The 21439-nt window shown below is 37.0% G+C and overlaps 4 protein-coding genes across 11 annotated transcripts; 2 read left to right on the top strand and 2 right to left on the bottom strand.

Moving 5' to 3' along the window:
• Nucleotides 1-931: 931 nt before the first annotated feature.
• Nucleotides 932-14898, bottom strand: irf4b (interferon regulatory factor 4b). 2 transcript variants are annotated; one of them, XM_081377926.1, is made up of 9 exons: nt 14863-14898; nt 6621-6820; nt 5208-5394; nt 4928-5013; nt 4737-4839; nt 4539-4646; nt 3610-3942; nt 2343-2455; nt 932-2233 (listed from the first exon to the last, which is right to left on the bottom strand). In XM_081377926.1, the coding sequence occupies exons 2-9, from the start codon at nt 6816-6818 to the stop codon at nt 2066-2068; spliced, it is 1296 nt and encodes a 431-aa protein (XP_081234052.1). In that variant the 5' UTR covers nt 6819-6820; nt 14863-14898; the 3' UTR covers nt 932-2065. The 2 variants fall into 2 exon arrangements, with proteins under 2 accessions (XP_081234052.1, XP_081234053.1); XM_081377927.1 differs by lacking the exon at nt 14863-14898 and adding an exon at nt 6948-7063.
• Nucleotides 9642-12164, top strand: LOC308698414 (adenosine 5'-monophosphoramidase HINT3). 3 transcript variants are annotated; one of them, XM_081378464.1, is made up of 6 exons: nt 9681-10119; nt 10271-10470; nt 10856-10973; nt 11251-11320; nt 11408-11528; nt 11618-12152. In XM_081378464.1, the coding sequence occupies exons 2-6, from the start codon at nt 10348-10350 to the stop codon at nt 11711-11713; spliced, it is 528 nt and encodes a 175-aa protein (XP_081234590.1). In that variant the 5' UTR covers nt 9681-10119; nt 10271-10347; the 3' UTR covers nt 11714-12152. The 3 variants fall into 3 exon arrangements, with proteins under 3 accessions (XP_081234589.1, XP_081234590.1, XP_081234591.1); XM_081378463.1 differs by having other exon boundaries at nt 9642-10470; nt 11618-12164; XM_081378465.1 differs by lacking the exon at nt 11408-11528 and having other exon boundaries at nt 9822-10119.
• On the top strand, nt 14887-21155 carry stx11b.2 (syntaxin 11b, tandem duplicate 2). 5 transcript variants are annotated; one of them, XM_081377932.1, is made up of 3 exons: nt 19066-19178; nt 19568-19643; nt 19748-20849. In XM_081377932.1, the coding sequence occupies exon 3, from the start codon at nt 19773-19775 to the stop codon at nt 20646-20648; it is 876 nt and encodes a 291-aa protein (XP_081234058.1). In that variant the 5' UTR covers nt 19066-19178; nt 19568-19643; nt 19748-19772; the 3' UTR covers nt 20649-20849. The 5 variants fall into 5 exon arrangements, with proteins under 5 accessions (XP_081234055.1, XP_081234057.1, XP_081234054.1 ...); XM_081377930.1 differs by having other exon boundaries at nt 19771-20836; XM_081377929.1 differs by lacking the exons at nt 19066-19178; nt 19568-19643 and adding an exon at nt 14887-15188 and having other exon boundaries at nt 19748-20836.
• stx11b.1 (syntaxin 11b, tandem duplicate 1) lies at nt 15908-17986 on the bottom strand. Its single transcript, XM_081378254.1, has 2 exons — nt 17920-17986; nt 15908-17250 (listed from the first exon to the last, which is right to left on the bottom strand). Exon 2 carries the CDS (start codon nt 17243-17245, stop codon nt 16361-16363), a length of 885 nt encoding a protein of 294 aa, XP_081234380.1. The 5' UTR covers nt 17246-17250; nt 17920-17986; the 3' UTR covers nt 15908-16360.
• Nucleotides 21156-21439: the final 284 nt, after the last annotated feature.

Below are 21439 nucleotides of genomic sequence, written 5' to 3'. Positions count from 1 at the left end.
CAACAACAACAACAAACTTGAGAAGGAAGAATAAATAATACTTCTGTCAGTCTGCCTCTTCCTCTGTGATGTCATCAAGCCGAGACTGCCCGCACCATCCTGTCTCTAAACCACAAACACCATCCTGTGTGTGTGCTGTCATACACACCCTGTGTCTATATTCTATGCAGATAACATATTACTTCTGTTCAACGTAAATGAGGGCTTGAAGTCCCCCAGGTCCTCACATGTTCATGGGGATTCCAGTGTTTGTAGTGGGGGCTGAAAGTAATTCCCTCCAGCCGCTTATAGAGACACAGTCAGCCCACCACACCAGTGATGGAGAGACTCACTTGTGTCTGTTCCTGTAGAAGCAAAAGTTATCCTCAAAGCATGATTAGTGGAAAGAGAGTGAAACATTGCTAAAATTTTGAAATACCACTACCGTTCAAAAGTCTGGAGTCTCTTATACTTATCAAGGCTGCTTTTATCTTATCAAAATACAGTAAAAATTGTTGTTTTCTATGTAAATAATTTTAAAATGTGATTTATCACTGTGATTGTCCAGTCTTCAGTGTCACATGATCCTTCAGAAATCATTCTAATATGCTGATTTGCTTCTCAAGAAACATTTGCTATTATTGTCAATGTTGAAAACAGTTCTGCCGCTTAACATTTTGTGAAAACCGTGATACGCTTTCAGGATTCTTTGATAAATAATGTTCAGAAGGACACCATTTATTTGAAATAGAAATCTTATAAATGTTTTTACTTTTGATCAATTTAATGCATCCTTGCTGAATAAAAGTATTCATTTCTTTCATAAATAATGTACTTTCCCGACGTTCTGTACGGACTTGAACTATAGTGTGTTAAACCATATTTGGTCTTTTTTTTTTTCTGGCTGCCCATGTTGAATTTTCACCCCATTTCAGGAATGAGTGCACACAGTCAGTTTTTCACCTTTTTTTATTAAAACCAAAGTTGGGATGAATTTTGAGGCATTCTGGGCACCTCAATGACATAAAAGCAAAAGTAGTGGAATAAAAAGTATAAAATTGTCAGAATTTATAAAAAAATAACTCGTTTGAAAATTGAAAGGTTTTCATACTTTTTTTTTTTTTTTTTTTTTAAATGCATAGCCTATATACATCCAAATCCTAATTCTTTGGCTTTTACTATCTAACTGCAATACAGCTCAAACAAATGTAGCAATAAACAATCAGTCACAGCTAATATTCACACTTTACATTCTTTTCTGTCATGTCAGCAACAACCCACATATTTGACAGTAAACCGACATGATACAATCATTTATCCTCGTGAGTTGTACACAGATTTGCGTCTTTCTCAGTATTAAACATGACACTTAACAGTCTGCGTCTGATGCTGTCTGTTAGCACTATAGATCGTTCTGGTGGGATTCTGCTCAGTTCTAGAGTCCTGAAGCTCCAGGTGCACCGTAGAATTCCAACATTTGCCTTTAACACTTTAGCTTACAAAACTTGTGGGCTTTTTACAATAAACCAAGGATTAACAGTCCTAGGTTATATTCTTCCATGTTTCACACTGTTCAACCTTCATCCTGGGTTAGTAATTAGTCCTGGGTTGTCAAGTTTGCATATTTAAACCCTGGGTTAACATTCTTGTTTGCATATTGACTGGACAAGTATGGCACTTGGTGAGCCTGCAAGCTATTTTGTCCATTATCTGTTGATAAGCAGACCGTCTTAACCGTGGGTTAAACATGGCGCTAACCTCCTTTCAAAATTACAAGTGTGAAAATAGCTTAACAGGATAGTTCATTAAAAAAAATGAAAATTCTGTCATTATTCACTCATGCCATTGTAAACGTGTGTGAACATGAAAGCTGATAATTTGTGAAATGTTTTCTTGTCCATACAGTGGAAGTCAAATGTTGTCCAATCTTCTTATGTTTTTGGAACAACATGACAGTGAATCAATTATGGCAGAATTTTTATTTTTGGGTGAACTATCCCAGCAATCCAGGATTTCAACTTTCTTTAACCCAGGGTTAAACACGACTTTAATCCAGGGTTAAGCACAGAGTGACAAGCCTCCAGGGTCAATTTTGAGAGCCGTTGTTATGGTGATGCGTGATGACTCTGTGGTAATCTTGGGTCGGGGAGATGGCGTGTTCAGGGGGAAGGTGTGAAAGCTCATGGCTGCGGATGTAGTTCATGCTGCCCGGGTGACTGAGGTAGAGAAGCTGGCGAGCAAACAGTGGCTCAACCTGTGACACAATGACAAAAGCAAATTACTACATTAATCACTATGTTTTGTTCATAACTGTTCATCAGTGTTAAAAAGAACCAAAGAAATGTCATATTTTAAAGACGAACCTGCACTGTGAAAGTCCGTCTTGGCCTCTGCGCGTCAGTACTCTCTTCATCGAAGAATAGCAGCACTTGGGAACATGGCGCAGGACGAGCGTTCAGGGCGTAACTCTGCAACTCTACAGGAGATGTGGAGGAGGAGACGGTTTATTCACAGCCAATGGCAAGTGAGGTCAATAAATACATCAGCAAATGGTTGAAGAGGGAGATAATGGAGATCTACACTACCATTCAAACGTTTGGGGTCAGTACCGTAAAATACAGTGAAAACTATAATATTGAGAAATATGATTTATTCCTGTGATGGAAAGGCTGAATTTTCAGCATCATTACTCCAGTCTTCAGTGTCACATGATCCTTCAGAAATCATTCTAATACGATGATTTGCTTCTCAGGACACGTTTCTTATTATTATCAGTCTTGAAAACAACTTAATATTTTTATGAAAACCATTTTTATAGATTGTTTGATGAATAGAAAATTAAAAAGAACAGAATTTATTTGAAACACAAATCTTTTGTAACATTATAAGAGTCTTTACTGTCACTTTTGATCAATTTAATGCACCCTTGCTGAAAAAAGTACTGACCCCAAACTTTTGAATAGGGTTGTATACACTTACGAACACCCTGAATGTTTTTGGAAATGTCTGCATGAAATGTGACAGAATTTTCTGATGACTGGTTGAAATTCTATTATCTTGAATCTTATATATTTGGCTGCATCCTTGTTACAGTGTGTTAGTTTGTAAATGGCAGGTAATTGAACATGTTATTCAAGCCATTGGGTAAAGCATATGATCTCATCTCTTTCTGTAATGCAAATGAATTTTTTCTCATTCTCTATTTTCTTTCCATACTGTGAGCTTTAGGTCAAATGTGCCACATGTGATGCCTGTGGTATTTGAGTTGTGCTCATCATATGCTGGAAAGTTCTGTGAGAATCACAACAATCGGTGAATCTGTTACAGAAAGTGGGTGTGAGTGAGTTGTAACTCATAGATGACTGACTGTCACTAAATATCAACCCACAGATGATGTGACACACTGTTTACTGTAAAAGCTTTGATGTGTTTGTTTACAGTAAAATGTGTGTATGATGATGTATACAAGCAGTGAATTAATTGACGGACAGAGATATAAAGGTTTACAATAAATGGTTCTCAGTTTTGCTGAGAAAGATGAGTGATAAAGTAACCGTCATCAGATAATTTGTCATAATCTTAATGTAATTTATCTGAAATGCCCACATGAATACATTACCATGCACTAACCTGTTATGAACAGATGAGTGTCCAGCAGTTTGCAGTTCTGCTCTCTCTCCAGCTTGTTGGGTTTGTCAGTCGGTGGAGCGTGAGCTCCCTCCCAGTACACCCTGCAGGGGCAGCGGCGGCGGGCGTAGAGCCCGTCAGGAGCCATCCAGAGGATAACGCCACGCTCCAGAGATGCCCTTTCAGCGTGAGGGAGTTCGACCAGTTCTGGAGCCCCAGGTGAAGCGAAGGCCTGTCCCTCTCTGCTGGGGCCCAGCTGACAGCCCTCTGGACTGTTCACTGTTACCTCTCGCACCAGGGCATCCCGGTAAAACACCACCACATTTAAGCGGTAATCTAACCGAGAAGAAGATCAAATAAAAGAAACTTTAATATGGTCTTATCATAAAATATCATAATTGGAGCCGTTGATGGCAAGACAACTAGGAAAAAAAAAATCAAATGTCATCATAATCAACTCAATCTTCTCTCTGGTGACAGTATGTCGGACTTCTCCAATCATTTAGTTGACTTAAACTAAACCCTTTCTTACAACTGACTGCAAGCATTCGTTCAGATCTGCCTCCATTCAGCCAACAACTGTGCTTCACAATACAGTAGAGAATATCTGTTCTGTAACATCATGACTTTAAATGTGATCTTTCTCAAATCTCAAAATGAATATCCATTTTTCATTCTCTACATCATCATTTTGTGATGCTTAAATTATGCTGTTGATGACGTAATTGCCTCGTCACATGAAAATAATTACAGACTTTTGGTCAGAATTTTTAATACTGTTCCACTTTTCTTTTCAAACCAATCTCCGAAATCATCTAGATGATCATCTCGATACAAAATCAGTATCAATACTTGAAGAGCAATCAATCCATTCCTATTAAGCCTGTCAAAGTCTGTGTGTGTTTATGATTATGTGTGAGCGTGTACAGTACCTGAGAGGGCCAGAGCCTCAGCGGATCTCATGCTGGTGTCCAGGGTGAAGGGTGACGGCTGTGAATCAGATGCATTGCAACTGAAGAAGGAGCCACTGAACTGGTACCCTGCGCATACAGAAATACCCCATTGCAATTGCTTGCTACATGAACTTTCTCGTATACTTTCTCTCTCAAGAACACACAGTAAGACAGTACCAGTGTCCCAGCGTGAAGTGTAGGGGTTCTGGCTGTAAGGGATCTCAGACAGGGTGGGGTAATCCCTCCATCCTCTCTCTGCTGGAGAAATGTAGTTGCACACCTGTAATGACAAGCGCATGCAGTGATCCGAAGGGCAAAGATCTGAACACACAAGCCAAAGTACAACTACGATGATGTTTGGTTCTAACCTGAGAAGGTGCTGGTGCGTAAGGTGGGTGTATTGGATAACTAGGTGAGCTTGAATTGGACTGTGAATCATCAATAGATCTGGAACCTGCAACATTTAAATATTGTATATTTTCATTGTTTTCATCAGATATATAAAGAAATATTTATAAAATAATCAGCTGTTCTAATCTGTTTGATGTCCTTCATTTACATTATGAAGAAATATGAGAGCACTGAATATGGACTAGACAAGCTTGTGTGCTCATTTAGAATGCCTCTGATGTTTGTCTTCTCCCTTGCCTTTTTTGGATCCTTCCGGAATAATCCTATACACTTTATAGGGGTCCGATATGTCAAGTTGACTGCGCTCCACAATTTCCTCAAAGTCATTGCTCTTGTTAAGAGCACACCGAAGACGTGTTTTCCAAGTTGGTGGGTCAGGTTTGTCAACCCCCTCCCGGTACTTGCCTTTGAATAGTGCCCAAGCCTGCAGGAAAACAGATACAAGGATGTTAATAAAAATGAGAAATATTCCAAGTAATCTGGTATAAAATACATGTGGTAAGTTCCTGTGGGGTTTTTTTTTGCATATGCTAAAAATGTAAAAAAGTACTTTCCCTCCATCTTGAACAAAACGATTTTATTATTTTTTCGTTTCGTTTATTACTTATAATATTATTGATTTTTTGTAATCTTGAATTTTTGAATCCTGAATATCAAACATTTTGACCTGAAGAAAAAAAAATTGATTTTGCAAACACTACTTCACCCTCTGGTGCTCATTTTTGACCAAAAAAAGTAAGGTGTTTTTATTTTTTACTTCATCGGAATGGTATGAAACTTGGTAAAGGTTTTGGCACTTGCTATGTGAAGACAAAAAAATCATGGACATGATTCAAAAAGGTTAAATGGTCCTGAAAAAAACAGTCACACTTGTGCTCCAATGGGAGACAAATTTCATCTAATGAAATCTTTTGGTACTGCGGCCTAACAAAATCTTACTGAAAGCTCGTTTTTTGAGATATCAACCTCAAATTTGGAACACAACTTTTTTTATGGCTTTAATTTTCTTTCAGTTTTAGAGTAAAACGTGTTTTTGAAAATATAGATTTCATATAAAAATTTAAAATATTATTTTTGTGCATTTTTCATAACAATAAACGTAAAATTCTGTCACTTTTTTATGTTCACTTTTTTCACTTCAGCAATAATTTTCCAAGTGTCGTATTTAAAAAGAGATCAAACTTAAGCCTTTGCTTCAAAGCATTCAAGATTTACGACAGTTCAAGTTGGAAATTCAATTTTCAGGTCTATGCTAAAAACGTGAATAAATGGGGTATAACTAGGCTGCGTAAATATAACGTAGTACCATAAAACCCTAAAAATACAAAACATTAAATAAAAAACATAAACTAAAATATAGTACATTACTTTCATTGAAAAAAATTAAGAAAAATTTGGTAGTTTTTGGTCACCATGCAAGGAGCATCGGTGAGATGTTTAACAGTTACACCATGGACACTTTTTAACTTTAAGGCCCTCAAAAATATGGAACATTTTGGATTGGAAATTGGAAACATGCGTTGTCTAAGAACTGTATTTGAATGTATTTTATAACTGTTTGCACCACGAGTAGGCTAAGATCCCATGGGAGAAATCACGCGTGACTGTTAATGACGTTCCTCAGCCCCTCCATGTTCAGTCTGCCTGTACCTTAAAGAGCGCCGCATCCTCATCCCTGTTGTAGTCCTGCTTCCCCGCGTGCTTCCACGGAATCCGAAAGATGCTCTTCTCGTCATTCTCCCACACGAGTCCAGGGTATTTTCCGGTGTCCACCTGCTCGATCAGCCACTGACGCAACTTTCCGTTACCGGAGCTCCCCGTCATCGCGCGCTCTTCATCCGAACACATATCTGAGAAGAAAAACGTATTTCATTCAGATCTTTTCATTACCAAATTAAATCGAAATGGTTAAAACAAGTACATAAATAAATAACTAAAAACGCAAGTAAGTCTGAATTGAAAACGAGATATGCCTACTGCAGAAAGTAGTAGCCTACAGGAGCGCGTGGTGCCCTCTTTCAGAGCTTTCGAGTTTTGAAATGTGTCAGTACCGTAGTTCAGCTTTCGACCGCGACTTTTCTTCAATCGTTTGCATTGACGGGGCGGAGCGTTCGCCGCACACACACACACACACACACACATACACACACAGTCACAGGATTCCACGCACCTGCAGCGCGCGTGAGATACACGACGGACGTCCCGTAAGCGCGCGGGGGCTGCTTATGCTATTAAACCCACGCACACCAAAGCGGGACTTTTGGCGTTTAATAAAAGAAATTTGATTTCTTTTAATTCGATGACGTTGAAATGTCAGCTGTGTTTATATATAGGCCTATCATTTTGTGCATTTGTTTGTCCAAATTTCTGTCTGGATTCCAAGTGGGCACATGCAAGATTAGCCAACTATACAGAAATTAGCGGGCTCGTTGAATAACACAGAATAATCAACAGATTAAAAAACGTTCTGAAAATATTAATAAATCGTAGGCTACTGATTTGGTTATGGTGAATTCACGAGACGCGAATATGTTCCAGATGGCTCAGCCTCTAATACCATTTTACACCACCTATAATGTCTTTTTTTTAAAAAAATATATATATAAACGTAGCCTACTTTCTTAAGATTTACAATTTAAAAATATCACTATTGCGTTTCAAACATTTTATGACAATCACAAACTAACCATCTAGGTCTATCGCTACATTATAAACTATCAAGAATTTTATTTTATTTTTAATCTTTTTTTTTTTTTTTTTTTCATTTTACAGGCTAGCTAGAATATCAGCTGTGTGATTTGTTTGGAAAAGTTTTTTTTTTTCCCCGTCATCAGAAAGCTCCAAAGTAACTGTGTTAGTGTATTAGTGGTGTCTCAGTGGCATTCAGTTCTCATAAGGCTGTAGCCAGCAGAGGGCAGTACTGGACCATTATCAGCAATCTAACAAATAATGAAATCGTTGCATTTTTGCTCATCCTACAAAAGTAATTTTCTTCCAGTAGAAGTGGGAGACTATGATTTGATGGGATAACTCGTTCATAGTTCACGATAATGCTGTCATAAAATTGTAAGATATCAGATATTAATGTTTGCCCTCTTACCCCATTTTCATTGAGTCTATTAAGATTTTTTTTTTTTTTTATGGATCAAACATGTCGAAGTGAGGAAATTTGTAACCTTTCTTTGCAAATAATAATAATAATAATAATAATAATTAAAATATATATATATATACAGTATATATATATATATATATATATATATATATATCCAATCATATATATAAATTAAAAATTAAACACCTGCGATTATTAATTATTTTTATTATTCGAGATATCATTCTTTTTAAAATAGCTAGGCATATGAATGTTATTTTAGGCCTAGCTAAAAGCGTCAGAAACAGTTCAATTCTGATATAAGATATGTAAGCCTGTGATAAATTACGTTACATGGCAGACATCATTTATGGGGGAAAATGTCTAGCCTTATGGTTTTGCTTCATCTTGCAGGATATGGGGTTTATAAAATAAAAAATGTATAGGCTATATAAATTGATACATTTCTTGAGTCATTTGAGATTAACATTAAAACTTGGAAACGTTTTACCATTATTCAATGTTTGGCGGCTGCTGGTCTTTCAAAGAGGGGAAGTTCATTTTCGGCCTACATCATAAAAATTGCCCATGTATTTTTACGTAATTTCTGCTCTATGTTCCTTTTCAAGAAAATACTCTGTGACCCTGTCGTACAACTAGGCGTCTTTTCCAGTAACTTGGCCAGTGTCCTCTCAATGGCCAGCAGAGTTAGGTATGTAATAATATAATAAAGGTATAAATAATAATATAATAAAGTCATATTTTAATAAATCATATTTTTTAAAATAATTTTAATCATTATTTTTTAATTATTACTAAAAAATAATATAAATATATATATAATAAATAATAATATAATAATAAAAATATAAATGTATAATTGTGTGAAATGTATTATGAAAAATGACTAGCAATTTCGACAAGTATGCATACAATTTTATTGTATGAAATCGCTGTCAATCAAAAGGAGATGCAGCCTTTCGACAAACCCTCCAATCATCACGCAGAAGCCCGGAGTCCAGGCCAGCCCACTCCTCCATTCACTCCCAGAGACGCCGAGCGTCCGTGGGCGGGACATAATCGCAGCATTTATCCAATCACCGTCTAGTTTCGAAGCACTGAAAAAAAACTGTTCAAAGCAGCCCCATAGAAGTCAATGGACGCTGGGCTTCAACAGGGAAATGAATGAGGAGATCTTGTCAGCCGACCTGCTACATGTAACTGATTCTGAACGAACTCGTCTTTGAGATGAACGTGTTCTAACGCATTTTTGGTCAATAAAATGTTAACACCATAGTACATATTTGACCTTTATTTTTCGACATTAGCCTATAGGGGAAGCGGAGCTTGCAGTCTTAAAGAAATCCCCTTCTGCTAAGTTTCAAAAGATTTGAAGATTTTATTGTTTTGCCCTAGTCCCAGACCCAAACTTTCAAACAATGGGTATCCATTATAGTAAATTATAATTTATTACACGTTTAAACTATATATGAAATAACCATCACCACATAATTGTCCTATTAATTGGGCGAAAATGACTTTTTGCCTATAATAAAGCCGTAGCAAAATATCAAGGTACTATCACTTTAATTGTGTCTATACGTGATACGTAGGCTACACTGATTAGTTAGTAGATCGATTTTAAACTTGAGTTTGAGTTAAAGTCATCCTGGCCGCCCAAAGTGCCCATAGTTGAGAAAACAATTAGCCTAATGACAACTGAAACTCAAAACCGAAAACCCCGACCCTATGACGTAATGTAACTAAAATGGCAGCGGCCAGTGAAAGGTATACACACTTCTGTTTGCTTGGCATCTTATTACAACCACTTTTACCTGTTGCGCTCTCTTTGTTATACAGTAAAGTTGAATAATTAACGTGGAGTTTAATTATTTTATTATTATCATCAACCGCAAAGACGAACACGACTTTATTATGGGAATTGTCATAGAAAGGAATAATTTCCGAGGACAAGTTCAGCTCTGATCACCAGACTATGCGAGTTGTCATCTTGTAGCGTTACCTACTGACACGTCCTGACCGAAGCACAATTTTGTAAGTAGGCAAATCTGGTGTTTGTGATGTCCGCCATATCATGATATGAAATGGCGAACTCTTGACCTAACGTTACGCAATTACCAAGATTAACGTGACTATGTGATGAATGAGATGAGCTCATGTAATTACGTTAATTTACACGCTAAAGGAAGAACAAGGAAGAAGAGATGACATAATCAAATAAGAGTATGTGAGTTTCATTTGTCCCGGAAACTCCCTGCCAGAATGGCTGAAATAAAGTGTTCCTGTGAAAATGAGCAAGATTCTTCGGACGACGGGTTGGACGAAACTTGTATTTTCTGTAGGATCGCAAACGGCGACGATCCATACACTGAGATTCTGGCGGAAGTAAGTTGATCTTTGTCGTAGGAAATAGATAACCAGATTGGACCAAGATTGGTTCCGTGACCAATTGAATGTATGCTTCGAAAATCTGATACGCGAAGGGTGTGGACAAATTGTTCTTTACTTTTATACTTAGTAATTATTTACTTTTATATTTACGTTATTTAATAGTTTTTCCATTTATTTAATAGGGTCCAAAAGTTAGTAAAAGTCTGTAAATATAGCCTACACAATAGTGTAACAAAATGTAATTTACTTTTATCAAGTGTATTTACTTTTATTTAGGTTTCCCCTCTGTTTTCAGGAACATATACAATGTTTTTTTATTTTATAATACAATTACATAAATGTCAAGGTAAATAAAACATGGAATGTGATTCTTTGGCAGGATGAGGAAATGGTTTGTTTCAGGGACATTGATCCAGGTGCACCTCATCACTACCTGGTTATACCAAAGCAACATATCCACAGTTGTTTGTCACTCCAAGCAGATGATATAGGTCTAGGTAAGATATGTCATTTTTGAAGTGAGTAAAGCTGTTTTGCTAATGGCTTCTGTATTTCTAGCCCCAGCAGTAACAGTAACAGACAGATAAATGAAGAATTTGATCCTCCCATGTTTATAATTAGCATATTATTATATAATAATATAGCATATTATATATATATATATATTCATTATCATGATTGTATTAAGAGATGATAGTAAACATTTATTTTTAATAAAATAAACCATTAACATAGTAGGTTTTTCAATAATCTAAATGTGATTGTCTTGGGCAGTTAGGAGGATGGCAGATATGGGAAGAGATGTGCTGAAAGCCATGGATGTCAAAGATTTTAAAGACATCAGGTATATATTCTACAACACTACTATTACATTAATCAAGTGTTTATTTGGATGAAGCCGTTATTAAATGAGAACATGATTGTATTTTAGCCTAGGTTTCCATGTGCCTCCATTTATCACCGTCCCCCACCTGCACTTGCATGTTCTTGCACCTTTCAGTCAAATATTTAGATGGTCAATGGAAAAGTATACAAGCTTCTGGTACCTCACTGTGAGTAAACTAATATACTTCTGGCATTTCTTATGATCACTCTTGGTTGCATATGAGTTCTCATTGTTTCTCTGTGTTATGTCTTATAGGAGGAGAGGTTGCTTCACAAACTGACGAAGAAAAAAAAGTTGGATGATCGGAAAATGATATGTAATAAATGCATGCAGCCATGTGAAACTATGTGAGCTTTATGACAGAAGAAACTTGAAATCACAAGCCACTTTAGTTAAGATCAATGGTCATTGTTTATTTCATTGTTTGGTTTCAGCCTCAAAAGCTTGTCACTTTTTAATGTTTTTTTTTTAACACTTAAGTATTTTAAAAACTGAAATGGATGCACTAGAACAGTCAATTACTATTTATAAAGTGTTATATAAGTGTAATCTAATCAATAATCATTTGTTATTAAACGGATGAAAATGTTAATTTTGTGTATTTGATTGTTAAATATTCTGTTGTGAAAGATTTATACAGTGAGCCATAAACATAGCTTGTTAATGGATTGTCACACTGTTTCATGCAGTGTTCATGTCACATGTGTGGCATGTATGGTATTTTCTAGGAACAAGGAAATGTCATGTGAGAAACAACTCCTAAATGGTAAATAAAATATGTCAATTATCTAAAAAAGAGTCCAGTGCCTTTAAGTCATGCAGGCAAAGTGAAATGTGCAATTCTATATTGTGATTATACTACAAAAGGCAATCAGAATAGAGCTGTCAACAGATTTGGCCTAATTTATTTAAAAACCTTTATAGAGAATGCGCCGCCATCTTGGCAGGATACATTATCCGTTGCCATGGTTACTTCAACAGTGAGACCGAGAGAAATAGCGGCAGAGAGAGCAGCTTGATATTTGTTTGCATTTTGCGATACGGCGCAGTTTTTTGGGAATAAATGGAGAAGGAGGAAGCGAAAGGAAGGGGGCTCTATGGGGAGAGACTAAATAACAACGGCAGGCAGGGTTATTTAAAGAAACTGCTTGACAATAAACTGACAGCAGCGACAGCGAGCACAGCATGATTGCAAAAGCAACACATTTCAGCTCCAGATCGCCTTTTATTTAACACAAACTCGGCTCATAACATGGACGCAGTTATTGCATGAGCAAGAACTATTAAAATGTCTAAAATACAAGCGCACAGTTCAATTAAATTAGCCTGGATGCCAGCCGAAATTAGCCACGCCCACAACATTTGAGGTCGGGAAGTTCGGTCTGGACCACTGATCTATATATCATGACATTATATAGATCAGTGGTCTGGACTTTTTTTTTTTTTTTTTTTTTTTTTTTACAAACATTTCCAGTACAATGCAACAAAAAACAAAATGAATACAAGGCATTGTAAATACAATTCAAAATGTATAAACCAAAGAATAACAACAACAACTAAAGTATAAATGTACATAATAATATAATAATAAAAATAATAAAATAAATATTAAATACAGAAATGAAAGTTTATAATATCAGGGCAGTTATATGTATTTGAAAAGCTTTAAAATTTGTATTGTTTTTATAAGCTTTTTGTTTTGTGATCTCATGTTTGAAAGAGTTTCTAAGTATATTGTGAGATCAGTGTTATAAAAGGTATTATTACATGGCTTGGTTGAATTCCAATGTAGAATGCGGTCTGTTATTTCTTGTTATACCATGGTCTGGGTGAATACTCGATTCTGATTGGCTGCAGGGTGTCCATTAAAAAGTGATAATGTACACCTAGGAAAGGTGTCCCGTCAATTTGCCTGATGACAGTTCTAAATGATTGCGCTGGCTCAAACTCATTGATCAACTGCTGCGGTCGGGTCGCTGTGGACAACGCCTGTATACGGGAGATATTAAATAGTGCGCTCGACTTAATAAATAAAAACCCTCACGATTTTTACTCTAAAACACATTAAAGTATTATTAATTGATTAAATATTTCTTTCTTTCATAAGTGACCATGGTATAAGCGGGTTAATGCCCTTCGAGTTGTCCATTGTCAGCGCTGCGCGTCGGACGGTTCACGCCTCGCCGTCGTCCATTAATACCTGATAATGGACACCTCGTCGGGCATTAACCCTTACATAACAGACCGCTGCGAAGTATAACACACTGTTGCCATGAGCGTTGCTATTCTAATCATAGAGACAGAACGGACTATTTTCTTTAGCGGAAGCAATACAATCGTTTTTAAATCAATAAACTCCTTTTTAAATAAATATTTTGTGTCAAATTATTAATTTATTTGGTGGTTAGCCATGTAATAAGCAGGATAATGTAGAGCGAGGCGGTTGTTATAGCGAATACAACCCCTTCAGGCTGATTCAAGATCCCGATCACAATCAACCACCTCGCTCTACGTTATCCCTTACATATGGGAGGGTTTCTTTTGAGTTATTTTTGTCTTATGAATATAAAACTTCGCCAAAATAATTAAAAGATTAATGATATAATTTTGTTTTTCAGAAAAAAGTTTGGTCTGGACTTGATCCGTTGTGGAGCAACTATGCTCGAACCAGAGCTGTTTGGACCAATCAAATTGTCAGGGCGGGCTTTATACGATGATGGACAGATGATCAACAGTAATGTAATCATCCACGTCACCAAAGAGCTCTTGGGTTGAATTCATTTACAACAAAGATGACTGCCCCTGGAGAATTGAGATGTGTAGTTTAAATACATTCATCCAGTACATGTCAGTCGTGTTTGAAATTGCTTCTGTGGTTTCATGTTGCTTCTTAACACAGAGTCAGAATATATTATTTTATTAAATTCTATGATACAAGCTATGTTGATTAGCATTGCATTAAACGGGTTAGTTCACCCAAAAATGAAAATGAACCCATGATTTACTCATCCTCAATTCCTCCTAGGTGTATATGACATTCTTCTGTCAGACGAATACAATCAGAGTTATATTAAAAAATGTCCTGGCTCTTCCAAGCTTTATAATGGGAGTGAATGGCTGGAAAAAAATGTAAGCACAAAAAAGAGCATCCATTCATGATAAAAAAAAACCTCCATATGGCTCCTGTGGGTTAAAAGGCCTTCTGAAGCGAAGCCATGGGTTTTTGTAAGAAAAATACCCATATTTATAACTTTATAATCTAAAATAACTAGCTTCTGCCAGACAACCGTGCAAATACTACGCAAGTCGACTTCGGTCACAACAGTAACCCGTGGCGTTTGTATGATGGATGTAGGATTATCGTAAGCTTAGACGCCTCTCGCTGTTTAAACAAATAGGTCTGTGCAACAAACTGAAGCTCCTCTTCTATTATATAGAAATCCTCCGACATTTCTCTTCAAAATTGATAATTCGTGACCGGTGTTTTGTTTTGCTCTTACCTCTGCGCTTCCGCGTTCGTCATTACGCTGTGCATCGGGTCAGGGGTTAGTCTAGTGTCACTTGATAAAAGTAAGGGAAGCTAGTGATTAGAGTTTATAAAGTTTTAAATATAGGTATTTTCCTTACACAAACACATGGCTTCACTTCAGAAGGCCTTTATTAACCTCCCTGGAGCCGTGTGGAGCACTATGGATGGATGCACTTTTTGGGGCTTCAAATTTTCTCCAGCCATTCACTGCCATTATAAAGCTTGGAAGAGCCAGGACATTTTTAATATAATTCTGATTAGTCTGAAAGAAGAATGTCATACACCTATGACTTCAGGGTGAGTAAATCATGGGCTAATTTTCCTTTTTGGGTGAACTATCCCTTTGAAGACATACATCATTCTTATGAAAATGCCTGAGATAGCTTGATGAACACAGATATGTTATCGCTATCATGTGTTTGTCTTCATGTTTCATCGGTCAAAACGTCTCTGTTTGCACGTTATTATATCCATATAAGGCATTTCCTGAAACGTAGTAAGTTTAATACTTCTGTGAATCTCACTTTCACTGAATCAAACAGAAGACATTAGAGTGTTTAGCGCTCCATATCGCTATTATCTCCCCATTTTGGGTAAAAATTGAAAAATAATAGCCTACTTAAGTACTTTGTAACATAGTTACTTGAGTAGTTTTTAAGCAAACTACTTATTTACTCTTACTTGAGTCATATTATTTTTCAGTACTTCTACTTGTAAATTATTAAATTATTACTTAAGTAGCATTACTTTTACTTAAGTAAAATTTTTTAGTACTCTTTCCACCACTGAGCCTAATTTAATAAGAAATAATTCATTAAAGGTTTGAAATGTATCATACGCCTAGGCCTACCTATCGATATTTTCTGATATACTAATTCTACTTGAAATACTGCAAAAACCAAAAATTTTGTCACATGCAATTCACTTAATAATAAAGACAACCCAAATAATAATTACATAATATATTTTATTGAGCTAAAATATTTATCTTTTAAACATTAAGCACATTCCTTCAGAAAAGAAGAACAAATTGACAAGAAAAATATCAACTTGCATTGGCAAAACATGGCAGATGCTTTATATTCCTGATATTTAATGTAAAAGGGTCTAGAAAGTGCATATTCAATTAAACCACCTTAGATGTAATAAAATATATAACAATGTAAGATATTAATAAATAGCATATCCTGCAATATAACATCAGATTAAAAGCTCTTTTGCCTTTATGTTAACTTTTACTTCAAACACTGGGTGTGAATGTGATTTCTAGTATACTGTACGTTTACAGATATTAATCTGCAAATGAAAAGACGTCGTCATGAAGGCATGTAGTGAGGACTATGTGAAAGTCTTTCATTTTCTTTGGCTTGTTTTACTTGTTTACTTTGTGGAAGACAATGGTCCTGAAATACAGAAGTCAGCAGATACTGCAGGCCTCCAAAAGTCCACACTGTTCACAATCGCTCTGATCAGTTTTTTGCACATGGAAAGCATCCACAGAACATTTTCTTGAATGGGTTGTTTTTGTCATGTCTCTTTGCCCGTTCCAGTTTGACAAGGACTTCACCAAGCATAGCATCAGTTTTCTGAACATTGTTTAAGATGTAGTCTGTCATGGGTCCCTGTTCCTCCACAAGCATAGCCACGTCCAGGAACACTTCATGAAGGCTCTTGATTCGGCTTTCTAACTCAAGCAGGTCCCGATGTCGACTCTCGATCTGGTTGAGCGCAGAACGAGCCGTTTTCCCTTCTGACATGACGTTGTCGGTGAAGATGTTCCACTGCCCATTCTCTAGCATCTCTTCAATCTGGTCTCCTGACACCTCTCGGCCCACGATCTCCATTTGCCGCTGAATGTGACGCTTGCACGATTCCTTGTGACTCATCTCAGCATCGTTGTAATCGGTGATCACGTCTCGGAAGTTGTTGCTTAGGCTGGTGTACTGTGTTCGGGCGATCCTTGCCACGGCAGAGTTGATGCCATGCTCCTCTTCAAGCTCTTTGGCGTGGGCATCCATTTTTTTTAGACGTGTCAGAACTTCCTCACCACGGGTCTTGATGTCACCAGCGATGACATTGGCGTCATGCTTTACGTGTGTTGTGCGAGTTGGTTCGCTAAGCAATCGCGTGTTTTGGTCCCTGAGACGCTTCACCTCCAGACGGATGAGCTGAATCTCACGCCTAGTGTCCTGAGCCTCATCGAGCACAGACTCCATCTCATCGCTGTTGTCATAAATGACGGCCTGCTGGGGGAATTCCTCCAGGTCCACATTGCTGAAAGACTCTGATTCCAGCTCTTCCAGATCACTGTTAGACTCTGAAATGGTCTGAAGATGATCCAGTCTGTCCCTCATGATTGCTAGAGGGGAGAATGAACAAGAAAGGACACCATCTGATGTAGGCTAAACAGTCTAAAACAATTTAGCATAACAATCCCTCGTGTAGCCTAGTCGTTGTTTTCAAGCACAAACCCATTTTCCTTCTTTGTGTACCTTCTGAAACTGACTCTACAAGGGGGAGATAATACTTCCTTATCAACACTGAAAAAGTCACACGTCTAACAAGTTCATCTGTGAAACTATTTCTGTCTGGCGTCACTCACCAAACAAGTTTGAATGGATTGAATTGATAGTTCAGCCTTTGTTTCTTCATAAATAGAGTTCCCTCGATTATGAATATTTTACTAATAAATGTATGAATAAGATATCTAAAAATATTCAATTGAATTTGTGTAGCTAAAGATTTACCGTTTAGAAGGTAAGAAGGCATAAACCTGTTTTTCTAACTTTTTAAAAGACAATAAACAAGATTTAATGAACTTTCCTCAAAGCAGCATTTTACTATTTGTTTTCATTGGAAATTCATTTTATGGGCTACATTTTTAAGCATTTTACAGTTTTACACTGACAACATTCTAACGAATATATTTCTTCTATGAATAATTCTCTATAAAATTGTAAAATAGAGGCTGAAAATGTCAAGAAAAAATGTAAATAAACCTCATGTCATGCACTACAAAGCACATTACCTTATATTTTTGTCCGAAATGTCACCAGTTTAACTTATGTCGATGTCATCTGAAGGCTGCAGCTCCATCCTCACTGCAGCTGTAATGGGAGGTCGGGGGAAGGAATGCGCGTTCCAGGGCGTAACTTTGACGCCAAACCTGTTCGCTCAATAGAATGTCAGACGTGTGTTTCGGTGACACGTGACGTAATCTCTATTTATTTTGCGTAAAGTGACTGAATTCGATGTCGTCTTCATATCTTCATATAGGTCTAATAGCTACATTAGTGGTGTGAGTGGGACTCTGACAATCATGATGCAAAGATAGCCTATATAGATTCAGGGATTCAACAGCTAGAGCAACTTCAATCAATTTAGTAAGCATACTGACAGTGAAAATAAGGATTGCTTCGATGCTTTAACTAAAGAAATAGGAAGTTTCGTCGGTAGTTAAGTTGATATTTGTTCGCCACACTAAATAGCTTAGCTATTTTTCTACTAATACTTAAAATTAATTGTAATAATAGCCTAGCCATTAGACTATAGCAACCCATTAGTCGGATAATAAATGCATTTTAGATGTTAATAGCATACCCTATAGACTAAGTTTTTAGTTTTTAATTTATCTATATTCTTCAAAATAAACTTTGTGATGACATTTAGCCTATAGCCTACGGTGAGTCATTTTCTGTGTTTTTTAAGCCTTCCTCAACATCTCGACTTAAAATGTAGCCTACAATATATGAACGGCGATAAAAAAAAACAAAAACAACTAATTTGGACTTTATTTACAATAAAAAGCCTCCTGTGAGCCATCGAGTAGCTTTTTTATTTTGTTGTATCGCTACATAGCAGCAAACTGAATAAAAAAACAACATAAACCTGAAGAAATTAAAAAATAATTACATTATTTAAGGGCTTTTTGTGTTACGTATGAGTCTTAAATATTCGAAGAAGATCATTAAATCTGTATGGCAAAATAAGAATGAGGGACGGGTTAGTAGCTTAGGGCCTAGGCTACATGTGTTCTGGAGCTGGCATACTTGATCCTCTCATCTCTCAAGTGACGCATCTCTGCTGCCCTCTGCCGGACATCATGATCTCTGCGCAACCTGACTTGGGGCGGGGTCTGTATCTATTACATCATCAACTATCATCACTCACACATGCGGTGAAATTGGGTGAATGTATATATTTTTTTCTTAGTCGAATAATAGCGTGAATTTCGTACCCTGCAAAGCTTACTTTGAGAGGAATGCACACAGAAGGACACAATTTGAGGTAGGCCACAGTGATATTTCTCAAAGCAGAGTATTTGCTTTGGCAAACATTAAACGCAGGCCAGTTTTCATTTTTTTTAAAAAAAGAGTTTTTCTCCAATAATAAGATGGGTCTAAATTGGGTCTGGTTGTACGTATTTGCAGATATATTAGATTGAACCATTCTTTATAAATGTAGCATACTAAGTAGGCTATCTTTATCTATGACTGAATATAACTAAATACAATGAATACCATTTGCGATTTTTGCCTTCTCTTTAAATAATAAAAAAACTTCATCATGATGAAGCAGAGCCTAATAGAAACTTATTAAGAGTGAAAAATAAAAATAAAAAGCTTAGCCCGTATTTTTAAACGTGGAGCTAAAAACAAGTCTGACTTGTCTGACAGGCTTTTGGTGACACAAGTACGTTAGGCTACGGGCTACTACGTTTCCACATGGCAGACGTTTTGACGTGCATGTTACGTATGACAACAAATATTCTGTTTTTAAGAGCTGGTTGTTGCTACCAAAATGCCTACAGTATATTTTATGTTCATGTGTGTTGGTTTTTTCTAATTATTTTACAGAATATATACTTTTTACTTTTCAGTCATGAGGGACAGACTTGACCACCTCCGAGCTGTATCAGTGTCTAATGAGAGTGTTGCAGAGCATGAATCTGGCCAAGCTCTCCCCTCTTCAGAAAACACAAACCATGATGATCCTCCTCAAGATACCAACACCAACCCTGACATGGAAGCTGTCTTTGATGAGGCACAAGAGGCTCGGCGTCAGATTCAGTACATCAGTCTGGAAGTGAAGCGTCTCAGGGAGCGAAACTCGCATATTTTTACAGGTGCAGTCGGCTCTAGTGCTTCGAATACCTGTGACTCGGATGCTGTCGCTGCTGGCATCAAAACCAGTGGACAGGAGATGCTTGCGCACCTTCGCAAAATGGATTCCCACGGGAAAGAGTTAGAGGAAAAGTATGGCGTCAATTCACCGGTGGCGAGAATCGCCCGAACACAGTACGCCAGCATAAGCAACAGTTTCCGAGATACCATGGTGGAGTACAACGATGCGGAGATGAGCTACAAAGAGTCCTGCAAGGCATATATTCAACGGCAGATGGAGATTGTGGGGCGAGAGGTCACGGGTGACCAGATCGAGGAGATGCTGGAGAGCGGTCAGTGGAACGTCTTCAGTGAGAACATGGTTTCAGAAGGGAAAACTGCACGGTCTGCGCTCATACAGATTGAGAGCCGTCATACAGAACTGCTACAGCTGGAGAGACGCATTCAGAGCCTTCATGAGGTCTTTCTGGATGTGGCCATGCTAGTAGAACAGCAGAGCTCGATGATAGACTACATTCACACCAATGTTCAGTCAACGGAGGTGGAGGTCAGGGAGGTCCTTGTGAAGATAGAGCGAGCCAAGAGATATGATAGGAGCAACCCGTTTAAAAAAATGTTCTTCTGGAAGCGATGACATGGCCACAAATATCACAGTTCAAAATACACTAAGTGATCCATATATCTTTTTCTTTTCTTTTTTTGTATTACCATTTTATATTTGTTGCTATTTCTTTTTTTAGGCATTCATCTTCTGAAGGAAAATAAACACATACAGTAGTAGTTTTGTGCAAGACACTACCACCCAATAAATATCTCAGAAGTATCACAAATATTGAAATTTGTCCATTTTTACAGTTGGCTGTTTTGGGATTCAGAAATCCTTTTTTTGTAATTTGACATTTTTAAATGAAGTGTTTATTCTTGGGATGGAATGACTAGTTAATTGTGAATCAAACTATTTCTTGTGTATACAAAAATGTTATCAGCTGCATCTCATTCTATGTGGATTCATTCAAAGTTTCTTGGCAGATGTCATAAATTAGAGGATAACTTTATTACCCTAATTAGATCACATGTGTCTACCTCATGTGGAACGTGATGTCCCAGCTCACATCTATTACACCAACACATGCAATAATACAAAAACCTTTCTGACTGTGGCATAGAAAGTTGCTATAGGAGGTCGCTATAATACACCCAGAATGATCAATGAACTTAAATTTAAGAAAAACTCTTCCATGCAATTAGTTGCATGGAGAAGTTTATCTTAACTTAAGTTTATTGAGCAAACTATTTTTATTTGACTGCAGTTTCATCATTATATGCACTATATAGAATAAACAAATAAGAAGAGACTGGTGTCAGTACTGACATTATGGTTGTTACTGAGTAAAACAAACTCACAGCAACCATAGCTGCTCATAA

Source organism: Scardinius erythrophthalmus (genome assembly GCF_964197995.2).
Source record: "Scardinius erythrophthalmus genome assembly, chromosome: 11".
NCBI lineage: Eukaryota > Metazoa > Chordata > Actinopteri > Cypriniformes > Leuciscidae > Scardinius > Scardinius erythrophthalmus.
This window is presented reverse-complemented; position numbering and strand designations above follow the sequence as displayed.